Source organism: Phymastichus coffea, unplaced genomic scaffold (assembly GCF_024137745.1).
Source record: "Phymastichus coffea isolate CEN01 unplaced genomic scaffold, Cenicafe_Pcof_1.1 PCOF00121, whole genome shotgun sequence".
In the NCBI taxonomy this organism is placed as follows: domain Eukaryota; kingdom Metazoa; phylum Arthropoda; class Insecta; order Hymenoptera; family Eulophidae; genus Phymastichus; species Phymastichus coffea.
The window spans coordinates 218,098-239,447 of record NW_026706932.1 but is presented as its reverse complement, the minus strand read 5'-3'; the positions used below and the strand labels follow the sequence as shown (position 1 = coordinate 239,447).

Below are 21,350 nucleotides of genomic sequence, written 5' to 3'. Positions count from 1 at the left end.
TATTTTGAATAATGTTCCACTTATCACAAGTGACTTTTTGATATAAAAATCTTCCGTAAATTTATTGTAAATTCCGTGTTATTCACTTATCTAACTTAAATCACTTATAAATTTAAGAGGCGATTTTTCCTTGAAAAACGATTTATATTAAAAAATTCTTTATCTTCTACTTGATTTTTTAAATCACTAATTTTCAATTTCGAGCAAGCCATTTTGCGACAAAACCTGTACAAAGTTTGTGCGAATATCAAAAATAGCGTTGAAGGGGCTACCAAGCGTAGAAAGGAGCCGTTTTTGCAAGTATAAATTCGCTCGTCGCTGCGGCAAGAGGACTTAGAATCCTACCTTACCTAGCAGTGCGAGCATTGATTGAAATAAAGACTTAGCTATTTTCTGAGACTGATTTTCATTATTCAGTGGTTAGCCTGCTATTCCTTTCGTACACGATAATCTAAGTGCTCAACTCATAAGACTCTCTCTCTTATGAGAAAAAAGCAGCTTTAGATTATCTCCTCTCCAAAATAAATATTACCTAGAAATTAAATAGAGTATTCGTTGCGGCGCTGTCGGGCTTTCCCTCGATAGATATAACAGTACTCAATTGTATTTCAAACGGCTCATCGAAGCGGTGAACTACGTGGATAACACTGTGTTCGCTATTCGTTGATTGTAGTAATATCAAAACTCAAAGAACTTTCACGTGTCAACTTCTTGCTTACTCTTGAAAACGCGATTATGAATATATCTTAGAATCCGAACTATTTATTTCAAAAACATAAGATAAGGATCAAACGTTACACTAGTTTTGAAGAAATGAAAATATGGAGACCTTACGAGAAGTAATTAATAAAGTTTCTCAAAAAAACGATAGAGAAGACAAATATTTAAGTGACGAAGATGTCGTAAATAGTGCAGTAAATGCAAGTGATAAGAAATACACTCCACATTTTACTAAAAAGAACAAACGTCCAATATCACAAGAGGCTGTAAATAAAATTATTCGGGATTGGGGTCTGCCGAAAGATAGAGCAAAATACCTAGCATCATGGCTAAAGAAAAATACAAAGGAAGCTGTAAAAATTAAATGTTTATACTATGACGATAGAGGTAAGGAATTTCATAAATATTTTGTAGAAGATGAAGAATTCTGGCTAGTGTAATGCAATGATATCTTTGGATTGATGAATAAGCTTAAACTAGGATGTTAACCAAATGAGTAAAAGATTTTCATTAATTCGTTTACAAAAAGTATAAAAGCCGTTCTTTTACATAACACAAATGTTTATGAATCTGTTCCTATACCACACTCAGTTATATTGGATGAAGAGTATTGTAACATGAAGGTAATTTTAGTCAATTAATTTATCAAGTAAAATTAAATTAATTTATTAAGTAAAATTTTTATTTTACAAATAATTTATCAAGTAAAATGAACATCAATGGCAAATTTATGGAATCTTAAGTTCTCATTATACTACTAGATCAACAATCGGGATTTATGAAATATCTTTGCTTTTTATATAAATAGTATGGTAAAGATTGAGAAAAGTATTGAATACAGAGTGTCTCACCTCCGAGAAAAACCTTTGAATTTGGTTTTAAGAATGCAAAATGAATCACTTGTTGATCCAACAAAAATTCTTATACCACCTCTGCATATTAAATTGGGACTCATAAAACAATGGGTATAATCTTTAAACAAAGATGGAATATGATATAAATATCTCCGAAATAAGTTTTCCAAATGAACTTATGCTAGAAGAAAGAAAGGGATTTGTAACGTATCTCAGATTCATTAGATGATTAATGATGATAGTTTTGTTATAAAAATAAATAGAAAATAAAAAATATCGTGATTGTGTTTCAAGAACGTAGTTAAGAACTTTCTGGGAAATCATAAGAGTTCAAACTACAAAGAAATAAAGTCGTATTTGGTAAAAAGCTATAAAAACCAAGGGTGCTTAATAATCTTGAAGCTACACTTGTTACATTCTCACGTGGACAATTCTCCTGAAAATCTAGGTCATTACAGTAATGAATAAGGAAATAAATTCCACTAGAATATCAAAGAAATGGAACATAGATATAAAGGAAGATGAGATATCAATATGTTAGCAGATGAGCACGGTGAGTCTTAACTGATTTATTATAAAAATTCAAAACAACCAAGAGTTTTCCTTTGAAATGTTTTCTAGTAAGTACATCTAGTATTTTATGATCATAATTGAATTCATTCATGCATTTTTTTTTTGAAAAAAAACGAGATTTTTTAGATCAAATTCATAATTTTGCATTTAAGATTATTTGTTACAAATAATTATCATGGAACGTATTTACCCACTGGCTGGAGTATAGATATAGCCATGCCTATATGTCACTTGTACACAGCATATGTAAATAATGAATGAATATAAATAATCCTTAATCTTTCACTACTATTTCGGTAAAAAATAGGATTAATTTATAATTGGTATATTTACATTTTATTTACAGTTTTAATTTTAAGAGTTCGAATCAATTTTACATAAAGTTCAATATTATATTCAAGATGTCTACAAACGTCTTAAGTAACAAAGATTATCGTAAAGGTTGCGCTTGTTCTATTACAAAGTAAATAGTATTATTAATTTGAAAAATAGAAATATAATGAGAAATATAACTTCGAATGGAAAAATTGAGGAGCGTATTGAGAAAGTTTTGTGTAATTATGATTCTTCTCGAAAAGAATTGTCTACAGGCATTTGTACTTTATGTTTAAAAAAACGTTATAATTCAAAAATGAATCAAAATCAAGCAATAACAGTATCAGATCTCAGTCAATTTAAACCTATTAGAATAAATGTACGATCCTTCAATTCGACAGAATTAAATAAAATTAATAGGTTTAATATAACTTACATAAACGTTAATATTAACATGACGTATATTAAAATGAACTTAAAACTTACCTAATAATCAAATGAATCCTAAATATCAAATCATCTATTGCTGTAGATGCAATAGTTCAAGTTAGTTTTGATGAATTCTACAGCTTTAAGTTAGAAATAATCTTGAATATTACACTGAAGTGTTAAACTGACCCCAGATTCGGATTCACTGACCCGAAAAACATATAGATCTATTATTTCAAATTAGTTTTAATGTATTCTGTGGATTTAACCTTGAAATGACCTTGAGCCTGACATGATCAGATTAAACTAACCTTGGATTTGAAATTAATGACCGCGAAAACACAATTACTTTGGTCTAGTTTTTAGTAATCAAAATTTTTTTATGAATAATTTTTTAAAGATTTTAAAAAGTAAATGAATAATGATTATACATAAAAATGATAGAAGGCTTAGCGAATAACAGAAACAGAGTTGTGCATGTTAATACTTATTCGTGAAGGTGAGTCATTAATAATATTCTGATAGTGTTGGGTGCAGAATGGGATAGTACAGAGTCAGGTGATCTGGTCATTAATGAGGGGACCATACCAGAGGTACTCCTGCTAAAGCACCTGATCATCTCGCATTTGGACTGTTTGTCAACGGATAGTCTGCCTTCTACATACCTTTCGCCCTACTACTACGGGGATCTATTTAAAACATCGACGACAGACTACCATCAAGTGGTGCATAAACAACAGGATCAGCAACAACAATGGAAGCATCAGCAGAAATCGCTGCTGCCACAGTCCTCTTGTCATAACCAGTCGCTGATCAAATGTCGCAAAACTTGGAACTCTGGAGAACCGACTAAACGCACTGACCTTATTTCTTATCGGAAGTCACCGATCAAAAATCAGATCAAGCCTATTTTATCGAATTGCCTTATAGATGAATGGAATCACACGTTTATGACAGCTCACCGGTTCCACGGTCATGAGTTACCCAATACTTGCACGTATCTTGCTACAGCCGAAGAGAAAAACCAAGACTCGCTTGAGTTGCCACCACCTCCTTGTCCCTCTGAGCCATTCCAGTCCAGACTGCACTTTAAGGCCAGCCACAAGGTGCCTCGCTTCTTCTTGTATTCCCGGTCACTGCAAGCTCTACCTGTCTTGTAACTTTATTACCAGTAGTGCTCTTGATTATTTTACAATATTCACATTACTTCTCTATTGTCTTTTATTAATATTTGAACGCTCTTTACCGATGTTGGATATTTTTCATAAAATAAAACTGTAACTAATGAGAATCGTTATTATTTTAGTTATACACTTTATTATTATTCTATCTGTGCACTTTTATAGATTGACAATAACCACGGAAAATTTTTCGCAATTCTCCTATAAAAGATTACTTAAATTATATATTGTTGATATTGAAAGATGTCAGTTCGGTTAGAATGCATATAAATATTTTGTTTTTGTAGTGGTCATAAAAATTAATGACAAATTGAAACAATCGTTGTAATTTTATTTTTTACGATTAAAATATCTGTATAGAACATTTCAAAACTAATTGTAACACTCCAGGTATGGATAATTTTAATAGTAATAGTTTTAAATATATACGATCTATAATTTAGACAAACCAGTTGAGGAAAGCAATTAAAAATTTTCCCCAGCTATTGTACATCTATAAAAGTGCATTGCAAGATCTTTTTTCTAAGGTTAGAAATTTATTTCCACTAACAAGAAACCCTTGCGAGGTGTCCACTTCTGATTTTTATGGAACTGTAATATGTTGTAGAACATTAAAAAATAAGAGACACGTATTTTTTTTATCGGCGAAGAAGCGGTTTAGGGGTTGTAAACACCCCTGCAAAAAAATTCCTGAAAATAAACTTTTCATAATATCTCTAAAAAATTAAATATTGATATAATTCCAACGCCATTTTGTTTGTTACAAAATGGCAATTCTATGACAATTGTTTGTACCCTATAGGGTTGCAACTTATAATTTTTTTAAGTAAAAATATTACTTTTTTTACAATTTTTTGAGTACTACCTTTTCAAAATTGTTTAAATTAAATTATAATATACATTTTTGTATAGAAAACGGAAAATTTAAGTCGAGGTGTTTCAGGAATTTTATTAAAAAATCGATTTATGCCGGTTTTTCACCTCGATATTTCCAAAATTTCAAAGTTAATAAAAAAAATACCTTCCTGGAGTAGCTATGAAATTTAGATAAACGAGGTTTATATATTTTTTAAAGTGTGGAAAGAATAAAATGGCAGTTCTATGACTATTATTTGTACCTTAAATTTGTAATGGGGAAAATCGCTTAGTAGCGATTTCCTTGTCGTCCTTAGTCTCTCGCTGTCTGCGCGTGCTATCGTTAAGCCAGGCATCGATGTAATTGCGTTAGCGCATTACTAATGCCTGGTTTATATGATTTGAAGTGGCGGATAAACGGCTTAGAGAGAATTAGCTACACAGCTTCCGGCAGGCCATGGAGGTGAAGAAGCGAACGGGAGGGGAGAAGAGAAAATATATAAGAGAGTGAAAGATGAAAAACGAGGATCATTGTACGAGTACATGAAGATTCAGCTCGATGAGTCACCGTTGATAGAAGAGAAGAATTTACATGAAGATTTAGCACGGGAAGTTACTATTGGTAACAAAACAGAGGACTTTGGTGTGGATTCGGAGTGCGCCGTGGATTGCTGCAGGAATCTTCGTTTTAGTTTTGTTGACTGGTGGTTTGGTGAGCCGGATCGTCCTCGGCCACTGCGGCACAACCATCGTCATTTGCTCCATCACTATCAAAGCTCAAGCCCATTAGAAGGAAAGACGTGACAGCTAGAGCAACCGACACTATGAGTTTTCTTCTCTCTCTTTCCGCTCCTCAAAAATCATCTCTGGTGCGCGCATGATAGTCGTGATGTCGTGGACTTCTGATAATTAGGTTCTCCGCGGTGCGCAGGATTACGACCGCTGAGCAATCTTTATTTGTCTTAGTTTGCCAAAGAGGCTCACCATTGTCTGCCGTACAAGGCTATCGCTCCGCAACGGTTGAACACCTCTCCAGTAACACCGTTTCGTCCCGACGACTTATTTGTACGGGAATCTGTATTGCAATTCTTTATTTTTACTTATTTGTTTGTAATTTCTGTTGTTCTTTATATATATAGTTAAATTTGTAATACAGCTTTAACTTTCTGTTTACGTGTAAAAAAATTGTAGACAAAATATGTTTATTTACAATAGTTTTAGTTTTTTTTTCGCAATATTATTATATAATTTATTATAATATAATTTATTTAAAATAAATTACAATATGTATTATTTAATAAATATTTTTCAAATAATCTTTATAAGACAGTCTGTACATAAAAAAAAAATTAGTATTACAATTATATGAATATTCAAATTAATTTTTACAATATTCATAAAAATAAATTTCCAGAGAAAATTCGTAAAGGTTGTTTCACACTTTAAAATATACATAAATCTTGTTTATCTTTAAATTACGAAGCTACTCCAACCAAGAAATATTTTTTTTATTAACTTTAAAATTTTGTGAATATAAGAATAAATAACCCCTATAAATCGATTTTTTAATGAAATTCCTGAAACATCTCGACTAATATGTTTCCTTTTCTTTACAAAAATATATTTTTTAATTTAATTCAAACGATTTTGAAAATCTGGTACTCAAAAAAATGTAAAAAAAGCAATATTTTTACTTAAAAAGATGATAGGTTGCAACTCGTTTGGGTTAATTAATTAATTGTCATAAAACTGCCATTTTATAACAAGCAATTTGGCGTTGAAATTATATCAATATTCAATTTTTTTTTAATATTAATAAAATTTGATTTTCAGGGGTGATTATGAAGAGTTATTTTTACCCCCTAAAAACGCTTCTCGGCTGATAAAAAAAATACGTGTTTCTAATTTTTTATATTCTACAGCATATTGCATGAAAATCAGAGGCGAACACCTCGCAAGGGTTCCTTGTAAATATTTAGCGTAGAAGAAATAAAAGTCATAAGTCTTACGAGGAAAATTAATGTTTAAAGGTACACAAGTTGAGGCGTTCGCGGAGGAGAAAGCCACAACCGATAGCGCATGAGGACGACTGGAACGAGACTGAATTTGAAGACGAAAACGAGACTGAAGAGGACGACGAGGAGATGTCCCGTCAGCATCAAATCTATGAAACAGCATTTGACTGTAAGATCAGAAGATCCGTTGATAATATAGACGATCTTGATCGAATAACAAACCATTCACTTTTGATCTCGCAAGTAAGTTTCAGAGTATGAGTATCAGCTCGTAATCCGCATCATATATTTAATTCCTACACAAGTTTAAAATTGATCTTTTCTAGCTAAAAAACTGTTCGACTACACCGCTCTCTCGAGCAAGTTCATCAACTGGATTATCTAAGCAGTCACAGCTGATGATCAATCACTCTTTAAAAGAACATCGTCACAAGAGTTTCGGTTTCCGATCGAAAAAATCAAATCGCGTCAATTGGCATCAAGAACAAGTCCTTTCGAACCAGTTATTGCGCGACTCGATGGACAGCACATACAGTCTTTCACAAAATATCAAATCCCTCCAAATCAACTCGAACCATGAAAAAAATGCATCGAGTTGCAGTTATGCGGACTCACCACCCTCAACGAGGCCACTGCCAGTTAAATTTCAGGACCATGACCAGTTAATACTCCAGTTGCTAAAAGCGTCGAACGTTTCGAGTCAACAACATCGGAAATTGGAACAGTTTTATTCTAAAGATGTACATCTACCCCTAAAGTCGCTTCGGAATAACCAACCCTCGACGATATTCCTGGCTGAAAGTACCGATTATAAGATTAAAAGTCTGCCTAAAAGCTATCCTCTGGAGTCAAATAAATCGATCTTAGAGTTTAGGAGTAAACCTACATCAAGTGGCGCTGGTGAAACTCAGTCACAACAGCAACGATCCAGACAACGTAGTCTCGCTCGAGAAAAGAGACCTGTTCAAGAATTTAAAGGCAGGCCCTACGAATCCGAAAATCCAATAACAAGGGAAAGTCATCAACAGATTAATCACTTGGACTTGAACGAGCGAGATAATGTAAGACGTAGAATCGGCTATTGCAGTACAGAGAGCATGGCCATGAGTAGCAGTGATGGCAGCATGGAGTCATTGCGCAGCAGCACTAGTGAGGACAATCGTTCAACTAGTAGTAGCGAAAACGCTCACAGTAGTAGTCTTAGTTCTCATAGCTCTGACAGTGGACGTGCCGGGTGTATTCAGAATAAACCGCAGTTAAAATTAGTGGAACCAAATCTTGTAGGCTTTCCCGGACATCACGCGCCCAAGCGCCATATTTTATCACCCATCAGTGATAAATCTTCGCAGGAACCATCCAACGAAACTTCCAACAATAATCGTAATAATAATTCACGAAAATCATCTTCTGAAGATTGCCAGATGAGCCTTAACATTAATCCCACCACCACGCCCATCGAGTATTCCTTCAAAAAACGTCGTACTCCACAGAATAAAAACCTCATCAATTTTGCATTGAAATCGTCGTCGTCGGGGGATACTGAAATTCATGGATCCGACAGCGGTATTTCTATCGAGTCGAAAGCTGGCATCAAATGCAGATCGCTCAACTTCCACTCCTTCAAGCAGCAGCCTAATCAACAGTCAAGCCAATTAACGGTCCAACAACAAGCATTCAACGATCTTAAGCAATCAGCATTGGATAGTGAGATGGATCTTATGGACTTGCCTTTTGATATGCCTAAACTCAGACGCCGAAAAATGTTCATTCAGCAACAACAAGATGCTGCAACCTCAGGCAGTGCAACTAGTATTAATTTTAAAGATTTGCCCTTTGACTTGCCTAAACTTAAGAGGCGCATCAGGTGTTTACAGAACACGGATTTAACTATTTCAGAAGTCTCGACCAATCAGCCTATCAAAGGAACCGATGCTCCCCACCTATTTGGTAAATTATATTATTTTTTTACACCGTTATAGTTCCTCTATATATATACAGGGCGTCCAAAAAGTAACAAATCAAGGAAATAACTTTCCAGGTAGCAAAGCTTTTGCGAAGGTCAAGGTCGTTTTAGGACTAACTTTCGACGAGGAATTCGATGGTGACCTTGGATTTAACCTTCAACCTCAATGTCAAGGTCATTTGGAGGTCAACTTGTTTTTTTAAATGGAAACCCCTATTTTCGACACTGCTAGTCGAAAGAGCGGAAAAGTTTACGTCCAAACATGCACTCAGGTCATGAGTGAGGTATGACCTTGAGCTTCACCTCAAGGTCATTTAGCCTCATCAAGATATGGGTCGATGCTACGCTCTACCACTCAGGCTTGGGTTTTTGCGACGAAGCTCAAGGTCGTTCTAGGACTAACTTTAGACGAGGAATTCGATGGTGACCTTGGATTTGACCTTCAACCTCAATGTCAAGGTCATTTGGAGGTCAACTTTTTTTTTTAAATGGAAACCCGTACTTTTGACACCAATTTTATTATTATATTCAGCGTCACTCAGGAATAACGGCGTGAACGTAGTAATATCTGTTCTCTTTGGGTTGCTTGTTTTACGTGAGTGCCCTTGGCTCTCGCGATCGGGGTTCTTGTTTTACGAGAGTCCCCTCGCCTCTCTCGTTTGCTTACTATCATTACAACGATCTACTTTAAATGTTCAAATTGTCCTCCGTTTACTTCCTGACAGTAAGCCAATCGATGGTAGAAATCACGAATGGCATTCTCGTTGATTTGAACGGGAATAAGAGCTGATACATCTTCGATTCTCCGCCGAAGGTCATCTAAATTTGCGGGTTTTGTTTGGTACACACGATCCTTCAGATAACTCCAATGAAAATAATCTAGCGGCGTCAAATCGGGAGATCTAGCTGGCCATTCAATTGTGCCCCTTCGCCCTATCCATCGATCAACAAAGGTCCCGTTTAAGTATGTGCGAACGTTTAGTCCGTAGTGAGCAGTTGCTCCGTTCTGCTGTCTGCGTCTGCCGTGTCTGCAGTCATTTCTCTAATCGTAGGAACGATCGAGCAAAATATGAAGCAAAACTTCATAATTTTGAGCATTTAAATTGCCATCAATAAAGAATGGTCCAATAATTTTATTGTTTAGTATTCCGGCCCAAACATTTAGTTTTTCCGGATACTGGGATTTATCTTCTCCCAACCATTGAGGATTTTCAGCCGCCCAATATTTACAATTATGTCTGTTTAATATACCGTCAAGTTGGAAAGTTGCTTCATCTGACAATGCTATCCTTGAAGGGGAAATTGGGATCTTCAACTATGCGATCCATCATGTATTCAGAAAACTCAACACGACGATCGAAATCATCCTCGTTTAACTTGTGAACCAAATTTACTTTAAATGGATGAAAGCTTGCTAATTTTAAAATATTGTGTACTGACGATTTACCTATTTCGTGCTCTTGAGCTGCTCTGAGGATAGAAAGATGTGGATGATAAAAATACGTCGAGTGATTTTTCTTCATTCGTTGCTGTACTTGGCCTGCCTGCTCTATGTAAATCTCAGACATGACCATGAAGATTAAATCTTCTAACAGTATTTTGAACAGTCGACATGGCAATGGGAGTTCTACTAACTCTGAATGCTTGATTAAACATATCCACTATTTCTCTCATAGTTCTCTGCACGTTACCCCAACCTCTCATCATAAGTGGCGATATTCTTTCTCTTTCAGAGAGGCGATCCATTTTGACTTTACGGACTTACTCAAAATACCAGTTCACAACAAACTTTAAATAATATTCAATTAGTTTTTAGCTTTTATTCAAATGTTTTTTTTCTTTTGATAATAAAATTAAAACAACATTAAAAGAATATCCGGTTTTAGGAGATTAAAAAAACGTGTTTTTGGAAAAATTATTTTGAATTTTTGAACATTGAATTTTAATCGATTTATGAGTAAAACGCCTTACAGTTCGAGTTGCCAATTAGCTGGCCCGATACAGCTAGTAATTTTTATGCCAAACAAAAATATCAAGTAATTTCTTTTTTTTCAATATGGTACACTTTTTACGAAAAAATGAAATTTTTTTGCAAAAAAATCGCCAAATTAAAAAAAGAAAAAAAATTTTTTCGATAAAATATTAGATTTCCTTCTTTATTTTTAAATTGTAGGATAGCAGAATGAATTATTTTAAAGTTTAAGATAATAGAATTTATTTTAGTGAGAACAGGAATTATACGGTAAATAATTCGAACATTTAACAACATAGAACTTTCGTAAAACAAGCACCCTAAAGGGAACAGATATTACTACGTCCACGCCGTTATTCCTGGGTAACGCTAAATGTAATAATAAAATTGGTATCAAAAGTAGGGGTTTTCATTTAAAAAAAAAGTTGACCTCCAAATGACCTTGACATTGAGGTTGAAGGTCAAATCCAAGGTCACCATCGAATTCCTCGTCGAAAGTTAGTCTTAAAACAACCTTGAGCTTCGCAAAAGCTTTGCTACCTGGAAAGTTATTTCCTTGATTCGTTACTTTTTGGACACCCTGTATATATATATATATATATATATATATATATATATATATATATATATAGCAATAACAGCATTTTTTTCAACAATCAAATGAGCGATAAATTTATTAGACCATAAATTATTCAGTATTCTTATAACCATTGCCGTAACTGTCATACATTCATAAAGATACGACCTTTCACTCAAGTATTGTCTTTTACGAAAATTTGGATAAATATTACGTTTTCTAAAAGTGTGTATTTTATTTCCTGGTTTTGAATGACGTGAGAATCATATTTAAAAATAATTAATAAGTATGTGAGAATGGCGATGACTCGAAAGTGTAGCGTTAGACTTCCATCCAACATTAATACATTCTGAAGTCCAAGGTTCAATGATTCCCAATGGGTCCTGCTACCACAATCCTTGATCCACACTAATCAACGATAGTGGTAGCAGATCTTAGGTAAGTAGATATAGAACTTGCGACTACATATAAATATGTCATTTCTTTCGTCTTTATACATCAATATATATTTATGTTTCGTGTCATTACATGCCATCTGTAGTTAGTACTAATCAGAAAAATCAGGGAATATTTTAAGCTTCATTCAAAACTGCTCGAGTCCATAGTACACGAAAACTGAAAAAAAATAAATAAATAAGGATTAAAACTCTCACTTTCTCAGACCATTTTTTATCTGGATCTTTTTTAAGTGTTTAGAAATGTTAGAAATGTTAATTGCGTAGATGCATCTCTCCGTGCTATTTCAATAATTTATAATGATTGTCATAGGTATTGTCATTTTGATTTTATGCAACATTCCAATACTCGTAATCTTATTAGTGCTAACCGGAGTTAGTGTAAGGTGACACTACGTCCATAGTTACGTACAGAATGATACAACATTTTTTACTCAATTCCCTTGGTTTTGCCTTATTTGAAGTTCAGAGTAAGTTGATACACACGTAGCAAGCTTTCTGCTTTGAGATCGGAGATTTCAAATATCAAAAAGATCGAAAGCAACCTCCCAGTCTTCTGGGGTCAAAACAATCGTCTTTTCAACAATCAACTGGAAATAATGAAGGCGATCGTAAATATAGAAGTATCGTTTGTCGTTATTCGAATTCTACGTTATGATTTATTCTTCGATTTTTTCGTTAATTAATTGCCTGTTTTAAAAGGTTAAACGAAAATTCTCTTAATCTTACAATATCTGAACTATCTCAAATCTCAATCACTAAAATAGTAATTTTAAATTTTTTTTTATCTAGAAAATGATGTATATAACAAGGAAATTCGAAGCAATGCTATTGAATATGCAGATGTTGGAAAAATTGAGAAGTACAGTAACAATATAGTTGAAACTGTAACTAGAAATAAAGTGCAAGACACAGTAGATTGCAAGAAAAATGATTCAGAGATATCCAATTTGAACGTTAAATTCAATAAAAGCTTGATATATTTTCATGTTAATCACCTTCACTGCGTGCATTGCAGAAACTGTGTCAAATTTCTAGACATTGTGAAATTATTTTCACATAATAAAAAAACACCGCCGATCACAACGATGAATGGGACAAAATTTTGGGAGCAAATTGTTTTGGACCATTTAAATTTTCTAATGCATAAAGAGTGTCATAAAGCCTATCAGGAATTTCTTTTATCTCCATTAGAAAAACTCACAAATACGCAAATTGGGCGATCTTTCTCAAGCCAATCACATAGGAAAATTACTTATTCATGTTTACGGTTGTGTAAAAAATTTGACTAAATCGGATATTATCTTTATTGCTCATTTTGTTATTGCAAACTGGCAGAAACATTTGATATTAATAATTTTCAATGTGAGAAGTCTGAATGTAACTTGCAATATGTCACGCCCACTAGTTATTGCGAGCTGTTACAGATTATCGTGGAATCTCACCGATCAACGAGATTCCACAATAATCTCAAAAGAGAAGCGAGTGGTTTACTGGGTACTGTCAAGAAAGGATTTTCAGATACAATAGGATCGAAAACTAATAATATTTTAAAAAACGTTTCATCTGTTGTAACTGATGGAGCCAGCGTGAACACTGGATATTTGAACAATTTAAAAAAATGTTAGACTCCGATTTACCTCTGCTGAAGTTATAGTGTTCACTACATAAGTACATTAGTAATTATAAATATTTGTTATAAATATTATAAATATTTGTTATAATTATAAATATTTGTTATAAATATAAATATTTGTAAATATTTATATTTATAAATATTTACAAATATTTATAAATATTTGTTATAAATATTTGTTATAAATATTATAAATATTATCTCACACTTATAAATATTTGTTCGATTGTTTTATTAATTTGATTTTTGTTCTGCACGAATAAGTAAAAATTTTAATATTTAATATTCGGTTTATAAATTGTGAATTTCTTTATACATATACACGTATAATTTCTCACAAATTTGAACTACTTTAAATTTGAATTCAAAATTAATTATTATTTATTTTTATAGATCAGAACTGGCATGAAAAGACGTAAGTAAGATAATTAAAAAATTAAAATTAATTATGGAATCGTCTGTACGTATTACAAATCATTTTCGAATAAGTGGTTTACGTATGTGTGAGTTAAAACAAATTGCCAAAGAACACAACCTCAATCTAGCGACATTCCCTCGTTATTTTAAAATACGCTTTGCTGAATTTACTGTTCAACTAATTGCATCTATTCTGAAATCATGGCATGAATTAGTTCTCTACTTTCAAAAATCGAAAGGCTCCAAAGATGCAGAAAGAATTGGGTTTTACAATTTTCTAATAGATGAAAATAATCCAAAATTCTAATATTTTTAACTGATGTGCTTGAGTTAATTTCAAGGCTACAAAAAAATCTACGGAAAAATAATACAATTGTCGTAGATATCATGCAATAGATATGCCATACTTGCGAAAAATTAAAAACTTTCCTAGATGAACCTTTACTCAGCGGATGGGTAGATGATCTTAATCAGCAAATGGAAAAATTACCAGATGATAGTTATGTTCATTCACTGAACGCAAGCCTCATGCCAGAGGACATAACTTATATGTGACAGAAGAAAGAGCTTCAAGTGCAATAAAGTTAAAAATAGCCCAAGCATTAAGTAATTATTTGAAAGAACGGTTTGCGTTCAATGAGTAAATAAGTAAATTATTGAAAAAAATTATAGAGTTTGATTCATCTGTTGATTTAAAAGCTGTTCATAAAGCTGTCACTTCAGATTTAGATCTTGCGTCTTTAGACATTGAGTTTTCCGAGACAATTAACATTGGTCTGGCTGACAAATTAAAAACTGTACCACTTATTACAAAAATTAAATACCAAGCTAATTAATTTGCTACTAATGACATTAGCAGTATGCTTTCTCGAAGAGTTAACGAAATTTTTTATACAAAAAATTTAATTACGATACTTAAACAGAAAAGTAAAAGAATTACAGCGCAATAGCAATTTTTTTTTCAAAATTCATCGACCTGTGCCTCCTCTTTAAGGGAAGCAAAAACGGCATATCAAAAATGATCATAACTTAGGTTTAAATCAACTCATCTTCTTGAAATTTTTACCATTTCTAAGTTTTGGAACGATAATAATAACTGCAAAGTTTTATAATCATATCTGGAACCGTTCGACCGTAGTAGATTTTAGCTGAGAGAGCTAAAAAAGTAACCACATACGTACACACGCACACACACACATACATACATACATACACACGAACATTTTTTTTTTTGGGATCCGGACATTTTTTGTAATCATCATATTCGTGATTAGCGACCTCGTAAACCTGGAAAAAGAGTCGCGTTTGAGACGCCGTCGAGGTAAGACGTGTTTATTCACACGTTCCTTACGAGTAATTCCGTTTCTGCGCATTTGTTTTCGCAAGTACGCGCGTGTATGGCGACATAGTGCTTGTCATTTCCTTGCTTAAATTTATTAAGTTTCTTATTCTTTTACTCGTTTGTTTTTTTTTTTTAATACCTAGTGTATTAACCGCATAGTATCGCTGAGTACAGTGATACGTGCAAAACATCCACCGAAATGTCTTCTCTACCGGAAAAAAACCAAAACGTTGCATACTCAAGAATAGTAAACCAAGGATTATTTCCAACAAAACATCAAGCCGTTATATTTGACGCTGTCGACGGTCATACTGTGCATGAATACGCCATTGCTTTAGGAAGTAGAATAAACCCATCGAATATAACACATGTGTCTCGAATATCTAATGCCCGAATTTGTTTTTACCTAGTAAGCAAAGAACTAGTTGACAAGCTTATAGATGAGGAAATGACAATCAAGATAGGCGATAGAAATCTGATTATTCGGCCTCTTGTTTCAAAGGCGAAAAGAATTATCATATCTAACGTTAGTCCAATCATACCGCACTCTACTATTGAAAATGAACTAATAAAATTAGATATTAAACCGATTTCGCAAATAACATCCATAAGAGCTGGAGTAAGTGATCCTCAATATTCACATATAATGAGTTTCAGGCGTCAAATGTATGTTAACCCGAACGATGCTGAAAAAATTCCACAAAATATGCAAATACAACACGACGATATCAATTTTTGGATATATTTTTCTACTGAAAAATTGACCTGCTTCCTACTATGCAAGGAAGCAGGTCATTGCAAAAATATTGAAGATACAACGAATAAACCACAGCAGAATACGCAATCAAACTTTCCATCAATTACACAACAAGAAACAGACCCCAAACAAAATGCGATTCAAAGTGTGGAAAATATCAATACAGCACACTCTCCCTCAGCTCAAAACGAGGTAAACAAGCAGACAACTCTGGCGACCAGTACCAAAAGGCAACTATCTTCTTCAAGCTCAAACGCCTCAATCGGTGACGCGCAAAAAAAGAATTTAATCGACGATGATAGATTTAAGAAAGTTACTCATAATAACAAAAGAAATAAAACTACAGTTCGCTCTCCAGAAGAAGTTGGAGTAATGTTACAACCAGCAAGACAGCAAATTCAAAGCTATCTTGGAAATCACCCACTAGATTTTGACAAACTCTCGTTATTTATCTCAAACACATACGGTCAAACAAACATCCGAGAAATCGCACTCCAATACACTACAGAAATAACTACCCTATCTACAATGCTTAAAAATATATATCCACTGATTGAAGAAAGAATGATGAAAACCCGGATCACTAAAATCAGAAAAAGTCTAGACACACCTGAGAATGTACAGCATATCACAGAAGAAGAAACAAGTGATTGTAATTCTAGCGACTTTTAGAATTTAATTTCCAAGATGGCTTCTAAAAATCAATTTGAATTAAAGATTATCTATTGGAATGCTAGAAGTATAAGGAAGAACTACCTCTAATTTTAAGCAAAAGCGACATTTTTGTTTGTGTTGAGTCTTGGCTCAACTCTACTGTAAGTGAGTTTGAATTCCCCGGATTCGTCACATTTAGAAAAGATAGAACTCATGCGAATGGTGGCGGTATCCTCATACTCTTTAGAGAGAGCATACCATACAAAGAAATTAAAAATATTCAGTCCCCTGACTTTACTGTTGAACTCGCCGGTGTTCAAATAGACACAAACCCTGCTTTTAACTTATTTGTATGTTACAGAGCTCCGGGTCACACTCTTGCACTAAATCAATGGGATAAAATTTTTAATAATTTCAACTCCTTAGAAAATAACTTATTTGTTGGCGACTTTAACGCCCATAATGTCTTCTGGAATTGCGAAAATTCGGATACGAATGGCAATAACTTCTATGAATGTACAGAAAAGTATAATTTTTTTATTCATAATGTTGACACTTATACTCATATAGATAAAAAATCAAAATCAAATATAGATCTAGTTCTATCATCCAATAATTTCCCAGATAAAATTGAAACTAAAGTGCATGATGTTACCTGGGGTTCAGATCACTTTCCGATTTTTATAAATATAAATACAGAAAAACATACTATAAAAAGAAAACATTTAAAATTAGATCCAAAAAAACTGACTGGTCAAAATTCTTACTAAATCTTCATGAAGAATATCCATATTTCCTCACACAAGAATATGACACCCTCTCAGTTGTTGAAAAATATAACAAATTTGTACAAATTTTAACCGAGTCAGTTAAAATAAGTACTCCAACAAAGAAAAATGTTAGTTCAAAAATTTATCGAAATCCAGTAGCATGGTGGGATAATGAATGCATGGAAGCCAAAAAAAACCGAAACAAAGCTCTTAAAAACTGGATAAAATCCCAATCACTAGCTGATTTAATTGAATATAACAGACTTGCCGCGTTTGCGAAAAGAACTTTTAAAATCAAAAAGAAAAATAGCTTTGTAAAATTTGCAGAAAAGATAAATCTGCAAACTGACAGCCGATATGTATGGAACACATGTAAAATTTTGAAAAATAAATGGATTAAAATTAAAAAATTACACACTTCAGAGAATTTGCAAATAAGCAGAAAGATAGAAGCACTGAATAAAATATCTCCACCTTGGGCTGTCACAAATCCTGAATTTCTTCCAAAATGTAAATCCAATGAATTCTTAGAAAGCTCTTTTAACTATGTTGAGTTTAATTTAGCCTTAGATACTCGAAATGCCAATTCATCTCCAGGAATAGATGGAATAGACTACACTATACTCCAAAATTTAACAGTAAAATACAAACTTTTGTTACTTGACATTTATAATGAAATGTACAGAACTGGAAATTTTCCTCAAAATTGGAAACAAACATGTGTACACTTTATCCAAAAACCCAACAGTGACTCATATCGTCCTATAGCTCTGACTTCTGCTATTTGTAAGTTATTTGAAACCATAGTAAAAAATAAATTTCAGTGGTGGGTAGAAAAAGAAAATATATTACCAGACACTCAAATTGGATTTCGCAAAGGCCAAAGCTGCACAGATAATATAACTAAACTATTTTTAGATACTAATGAAGCAATTAAAAATAAAAAACATATGTATGCTACATTTCTAGATGTACAAGGAGCGTTTAATAATGTACTACCAGATATCTTATTAAAAAAATTAGCTGATATCGGTTGTCCATACGTCCTAATTAATTTTATAAAATTTATAACATACGAACGAATTGTATACAATGGCGATATAAATGAGACTCGACATACATTTAAAGGAGTTCCTCAAGGAGGAGTACTTAGTCCTTTTTTATATACAATATATGTAGCAAATATTGTTAAACATATACCAAAGTCAGTCACAATATCTCAATTTGCAGATGATATCACTTTCTACTCTAAAAATTTAAATACATTACAAAAAGCCATTACCATACTGAATACTGAACTATCTTTGATTGGACTTGATCTTGCTGCTCATAAAACTCTGTTTATTGATTTTAACAATCTAAGTACTCTTCCTGGAGAAACTTCTATAAAAATCCAAAATAATGTTATTACCTCTAGCGAATCTGTTCGATTTCTTGGCGTTATATTTGACTACAAACTCACATTCGTCCCTCACATTAATCACTTGTACAACAGATGTCAAAAATCTCTTAATATACTCAAATTTCTGCAAGGAATTTGGTGGGGTGCTGATCCTACCACCATGCTAATTTTTTAAAAAAGTTATCTTAGATCAATATTAGATTACTGTAATTTTGTGTACTTTCCCTCTCGAAAAGACTTGATAGAAAAATTAGAACGTATACAATATCAAGCTGTTCGTCTAGCATTAGGACTACGAAAAACTACCCCTATAAATGTGCTTGCAGAGTCAAAATTAACTACACTAATTGAAAGAACGAAATTTTTATGTAACACTTACATATCTAAAATATTTTCAAACGAAAGCCTACCTATTTTTAAAACTGTATGTAAATATCAAAAGAAAATTAAAAAAGATAAACACAAACGTAAAAGACTAATCGATAAATGTTTAATAAATATAGACGAACAAACTCAACTAATTCAAAAAACTGAAAAATACAATGTTTACTCTTATAGCTACGAAATTATAACATCAGTTATTCCCACTAATGCCACAATGGGAAGATACATCAAAAAACCAAAAATCCAAATTCATATTTCGAAAAACTTAATTCAGAAAATGTTAATTTAATATTCACGGATGGTAGTAAAAGTAAAGAAATGCCTTCAGTTGGCACTGCCTGTATTGCACCAAAAAAAAATATTATAATTACAAAAAGTTTGAATAAAAACTTTTCAATATTTTCAGCAGAGTGTTCAGCTATTACAGATGCTCTTGACATCGCTTCAAAGTACCCAAACAATCGCAACTTAATATTCACAGACTCTTTAAGCGTTATCTCAGCTCTTCAAACACCAACGTTTAGCATAAAAACTAATCCATTCATCTTTGAAATAAAAAAAAATACCTAGAATTTAAAAACAATAACGTTAATACAGGCTCAATCGTAATAGTTTGGATCCCTTCTCATTGTGGAATTATTGGTAATGAACTAGCTGATACTGCGGCTAAAACTGCTCACAGCTCTGTAACGAATGATTCTACTAAGCTTCCTTTCATTGATCTATAGGAAAATTTTAAAAATGATATGAATGAAAACACCAAGCAAACCATCAGAGAAATAAGTATTAAAAAAGGGAAAAATTACTATGAAAAGTATTACTCTGAATCTTCCAAACCCTGGTTTTACAAAAAACAAATTTCAAGGGAAGTAATTGTTACAATCAATCGTTGCAGAGCTGATCACTACAACCTCGCGGCTTCTTTGGCTCGAGTTAAAATTGTAAGCGATCCGTCTTGTACATGTACATACTTTTCTCAAGATATAAACCATATTGTTTGGCAATGTCGATTATATGACAATCAAAGAATTGATTTGATTAAAGAATTATTACAGCTGAAATTACAACTACCTTTAAATATAGAAATGTTAATAGCGAAACCTAATGTTAAAGCGTGCGAATCAATCGTATCGTTTCTTAAAAAATGTGACTTAAAAGTTTAATGTAACAAATGTTTTCCATTATTTCTTAACAAAACTTTATAGCCAATTATTGTAAGGCAAATAAATCTATGTAGATTTAATGCATCTAATAAAAAAAAAAAAAAAAAAAAAAAAAACCTGGAAAAACATTAAAATTATGCAATCAAAAATTTTCACCATTACAAAGCTTTCTCTTCGAGAAAACAAAAATTGATACGACTTGATGATTATCTGATTACTACTACAATATTGGTTAGAATTGCAGCTGTCAAACCACGTAGTGTGGATGTTGAGCGATTAATCAGCTGTAATAATATTGTCAAATCCGCAGATAGAAATATGATGAACATTGACACTGAAAATTTTTACATATATATTTACTTTAACATGCCGCGTTTAGAATCGCGTCCTCCCTGAGCTGATGCCCGTGCATCTTCAGCTCAGCACTGTCAACTCACCCCCCCCCCCCCCTTCTGAACCGCGATGCCCGTGCATTTTACTGTCAACTTACCTTCCGCCCCCCCTACTAAGCTGATGTGCTCTGATGTCCGTGCGTTCTATGCACTCCCCCCCCCCCCGTGCTAATGTGCTCTTGATGCCCGTGCGTTTTGTGTTACATGCTTTGATTTTAATATGTGTGTGTGTGTGTGTGTGTGTTAAATTTTTATAGACGTAAAACAAGGTAAATGTTATCGGAAAAAAAACGGACGGACGGATCGGCGGATCGAAAGCGCGACCTCTGGATGCGCAGGCCGATGCTCTACCGCTAGTGTATCTGTGATGATGAATTTATGCTCTTCGTATTTATAATCGCCAGAGTTCCATGTATTCCATGATAGTAAAGTTCTAACCAGAGATTTTCCCGCTTATGTTTCTCCGTTAGTCTTCACCATGGAAAGGGAGGTTTGAACAAGCGTACGAGTGATTCGTCGTTGTA

The 21,350-nt window shown here is 33.2% G+C and overlaps 1 protein-coding gene across 2 annotated transcripts in view; it reads left to right on the top strand.

The window, feature by feature from the left end:
• LOC131671233 (uncharacterized) overlaps nt 1-21,350 on the top strand; it is a 623,217-nt gene that overhangs the window by 445,146 nt on the left and 156,721 nt on the right. For both annotated transcript variants that reach the window (XM_058947500.1, XM_058947499.1), the window contains 3 exons: nt 3,417-3,997; nt 6,958-7,185; nt 7,269-8,889. In XM_058947500.1, coding sequence (XP_058803483.1) covers nt 3,417-3,997; nt 6,958-7,185; nt 7,269-8,889 — 2,430 coding nt within the window. The remainder of the gene's footprint in view (nt 1-3,416; nt 3,998-6,957; nt 7,186-7,268; nt 8,890-21,350) is intronic.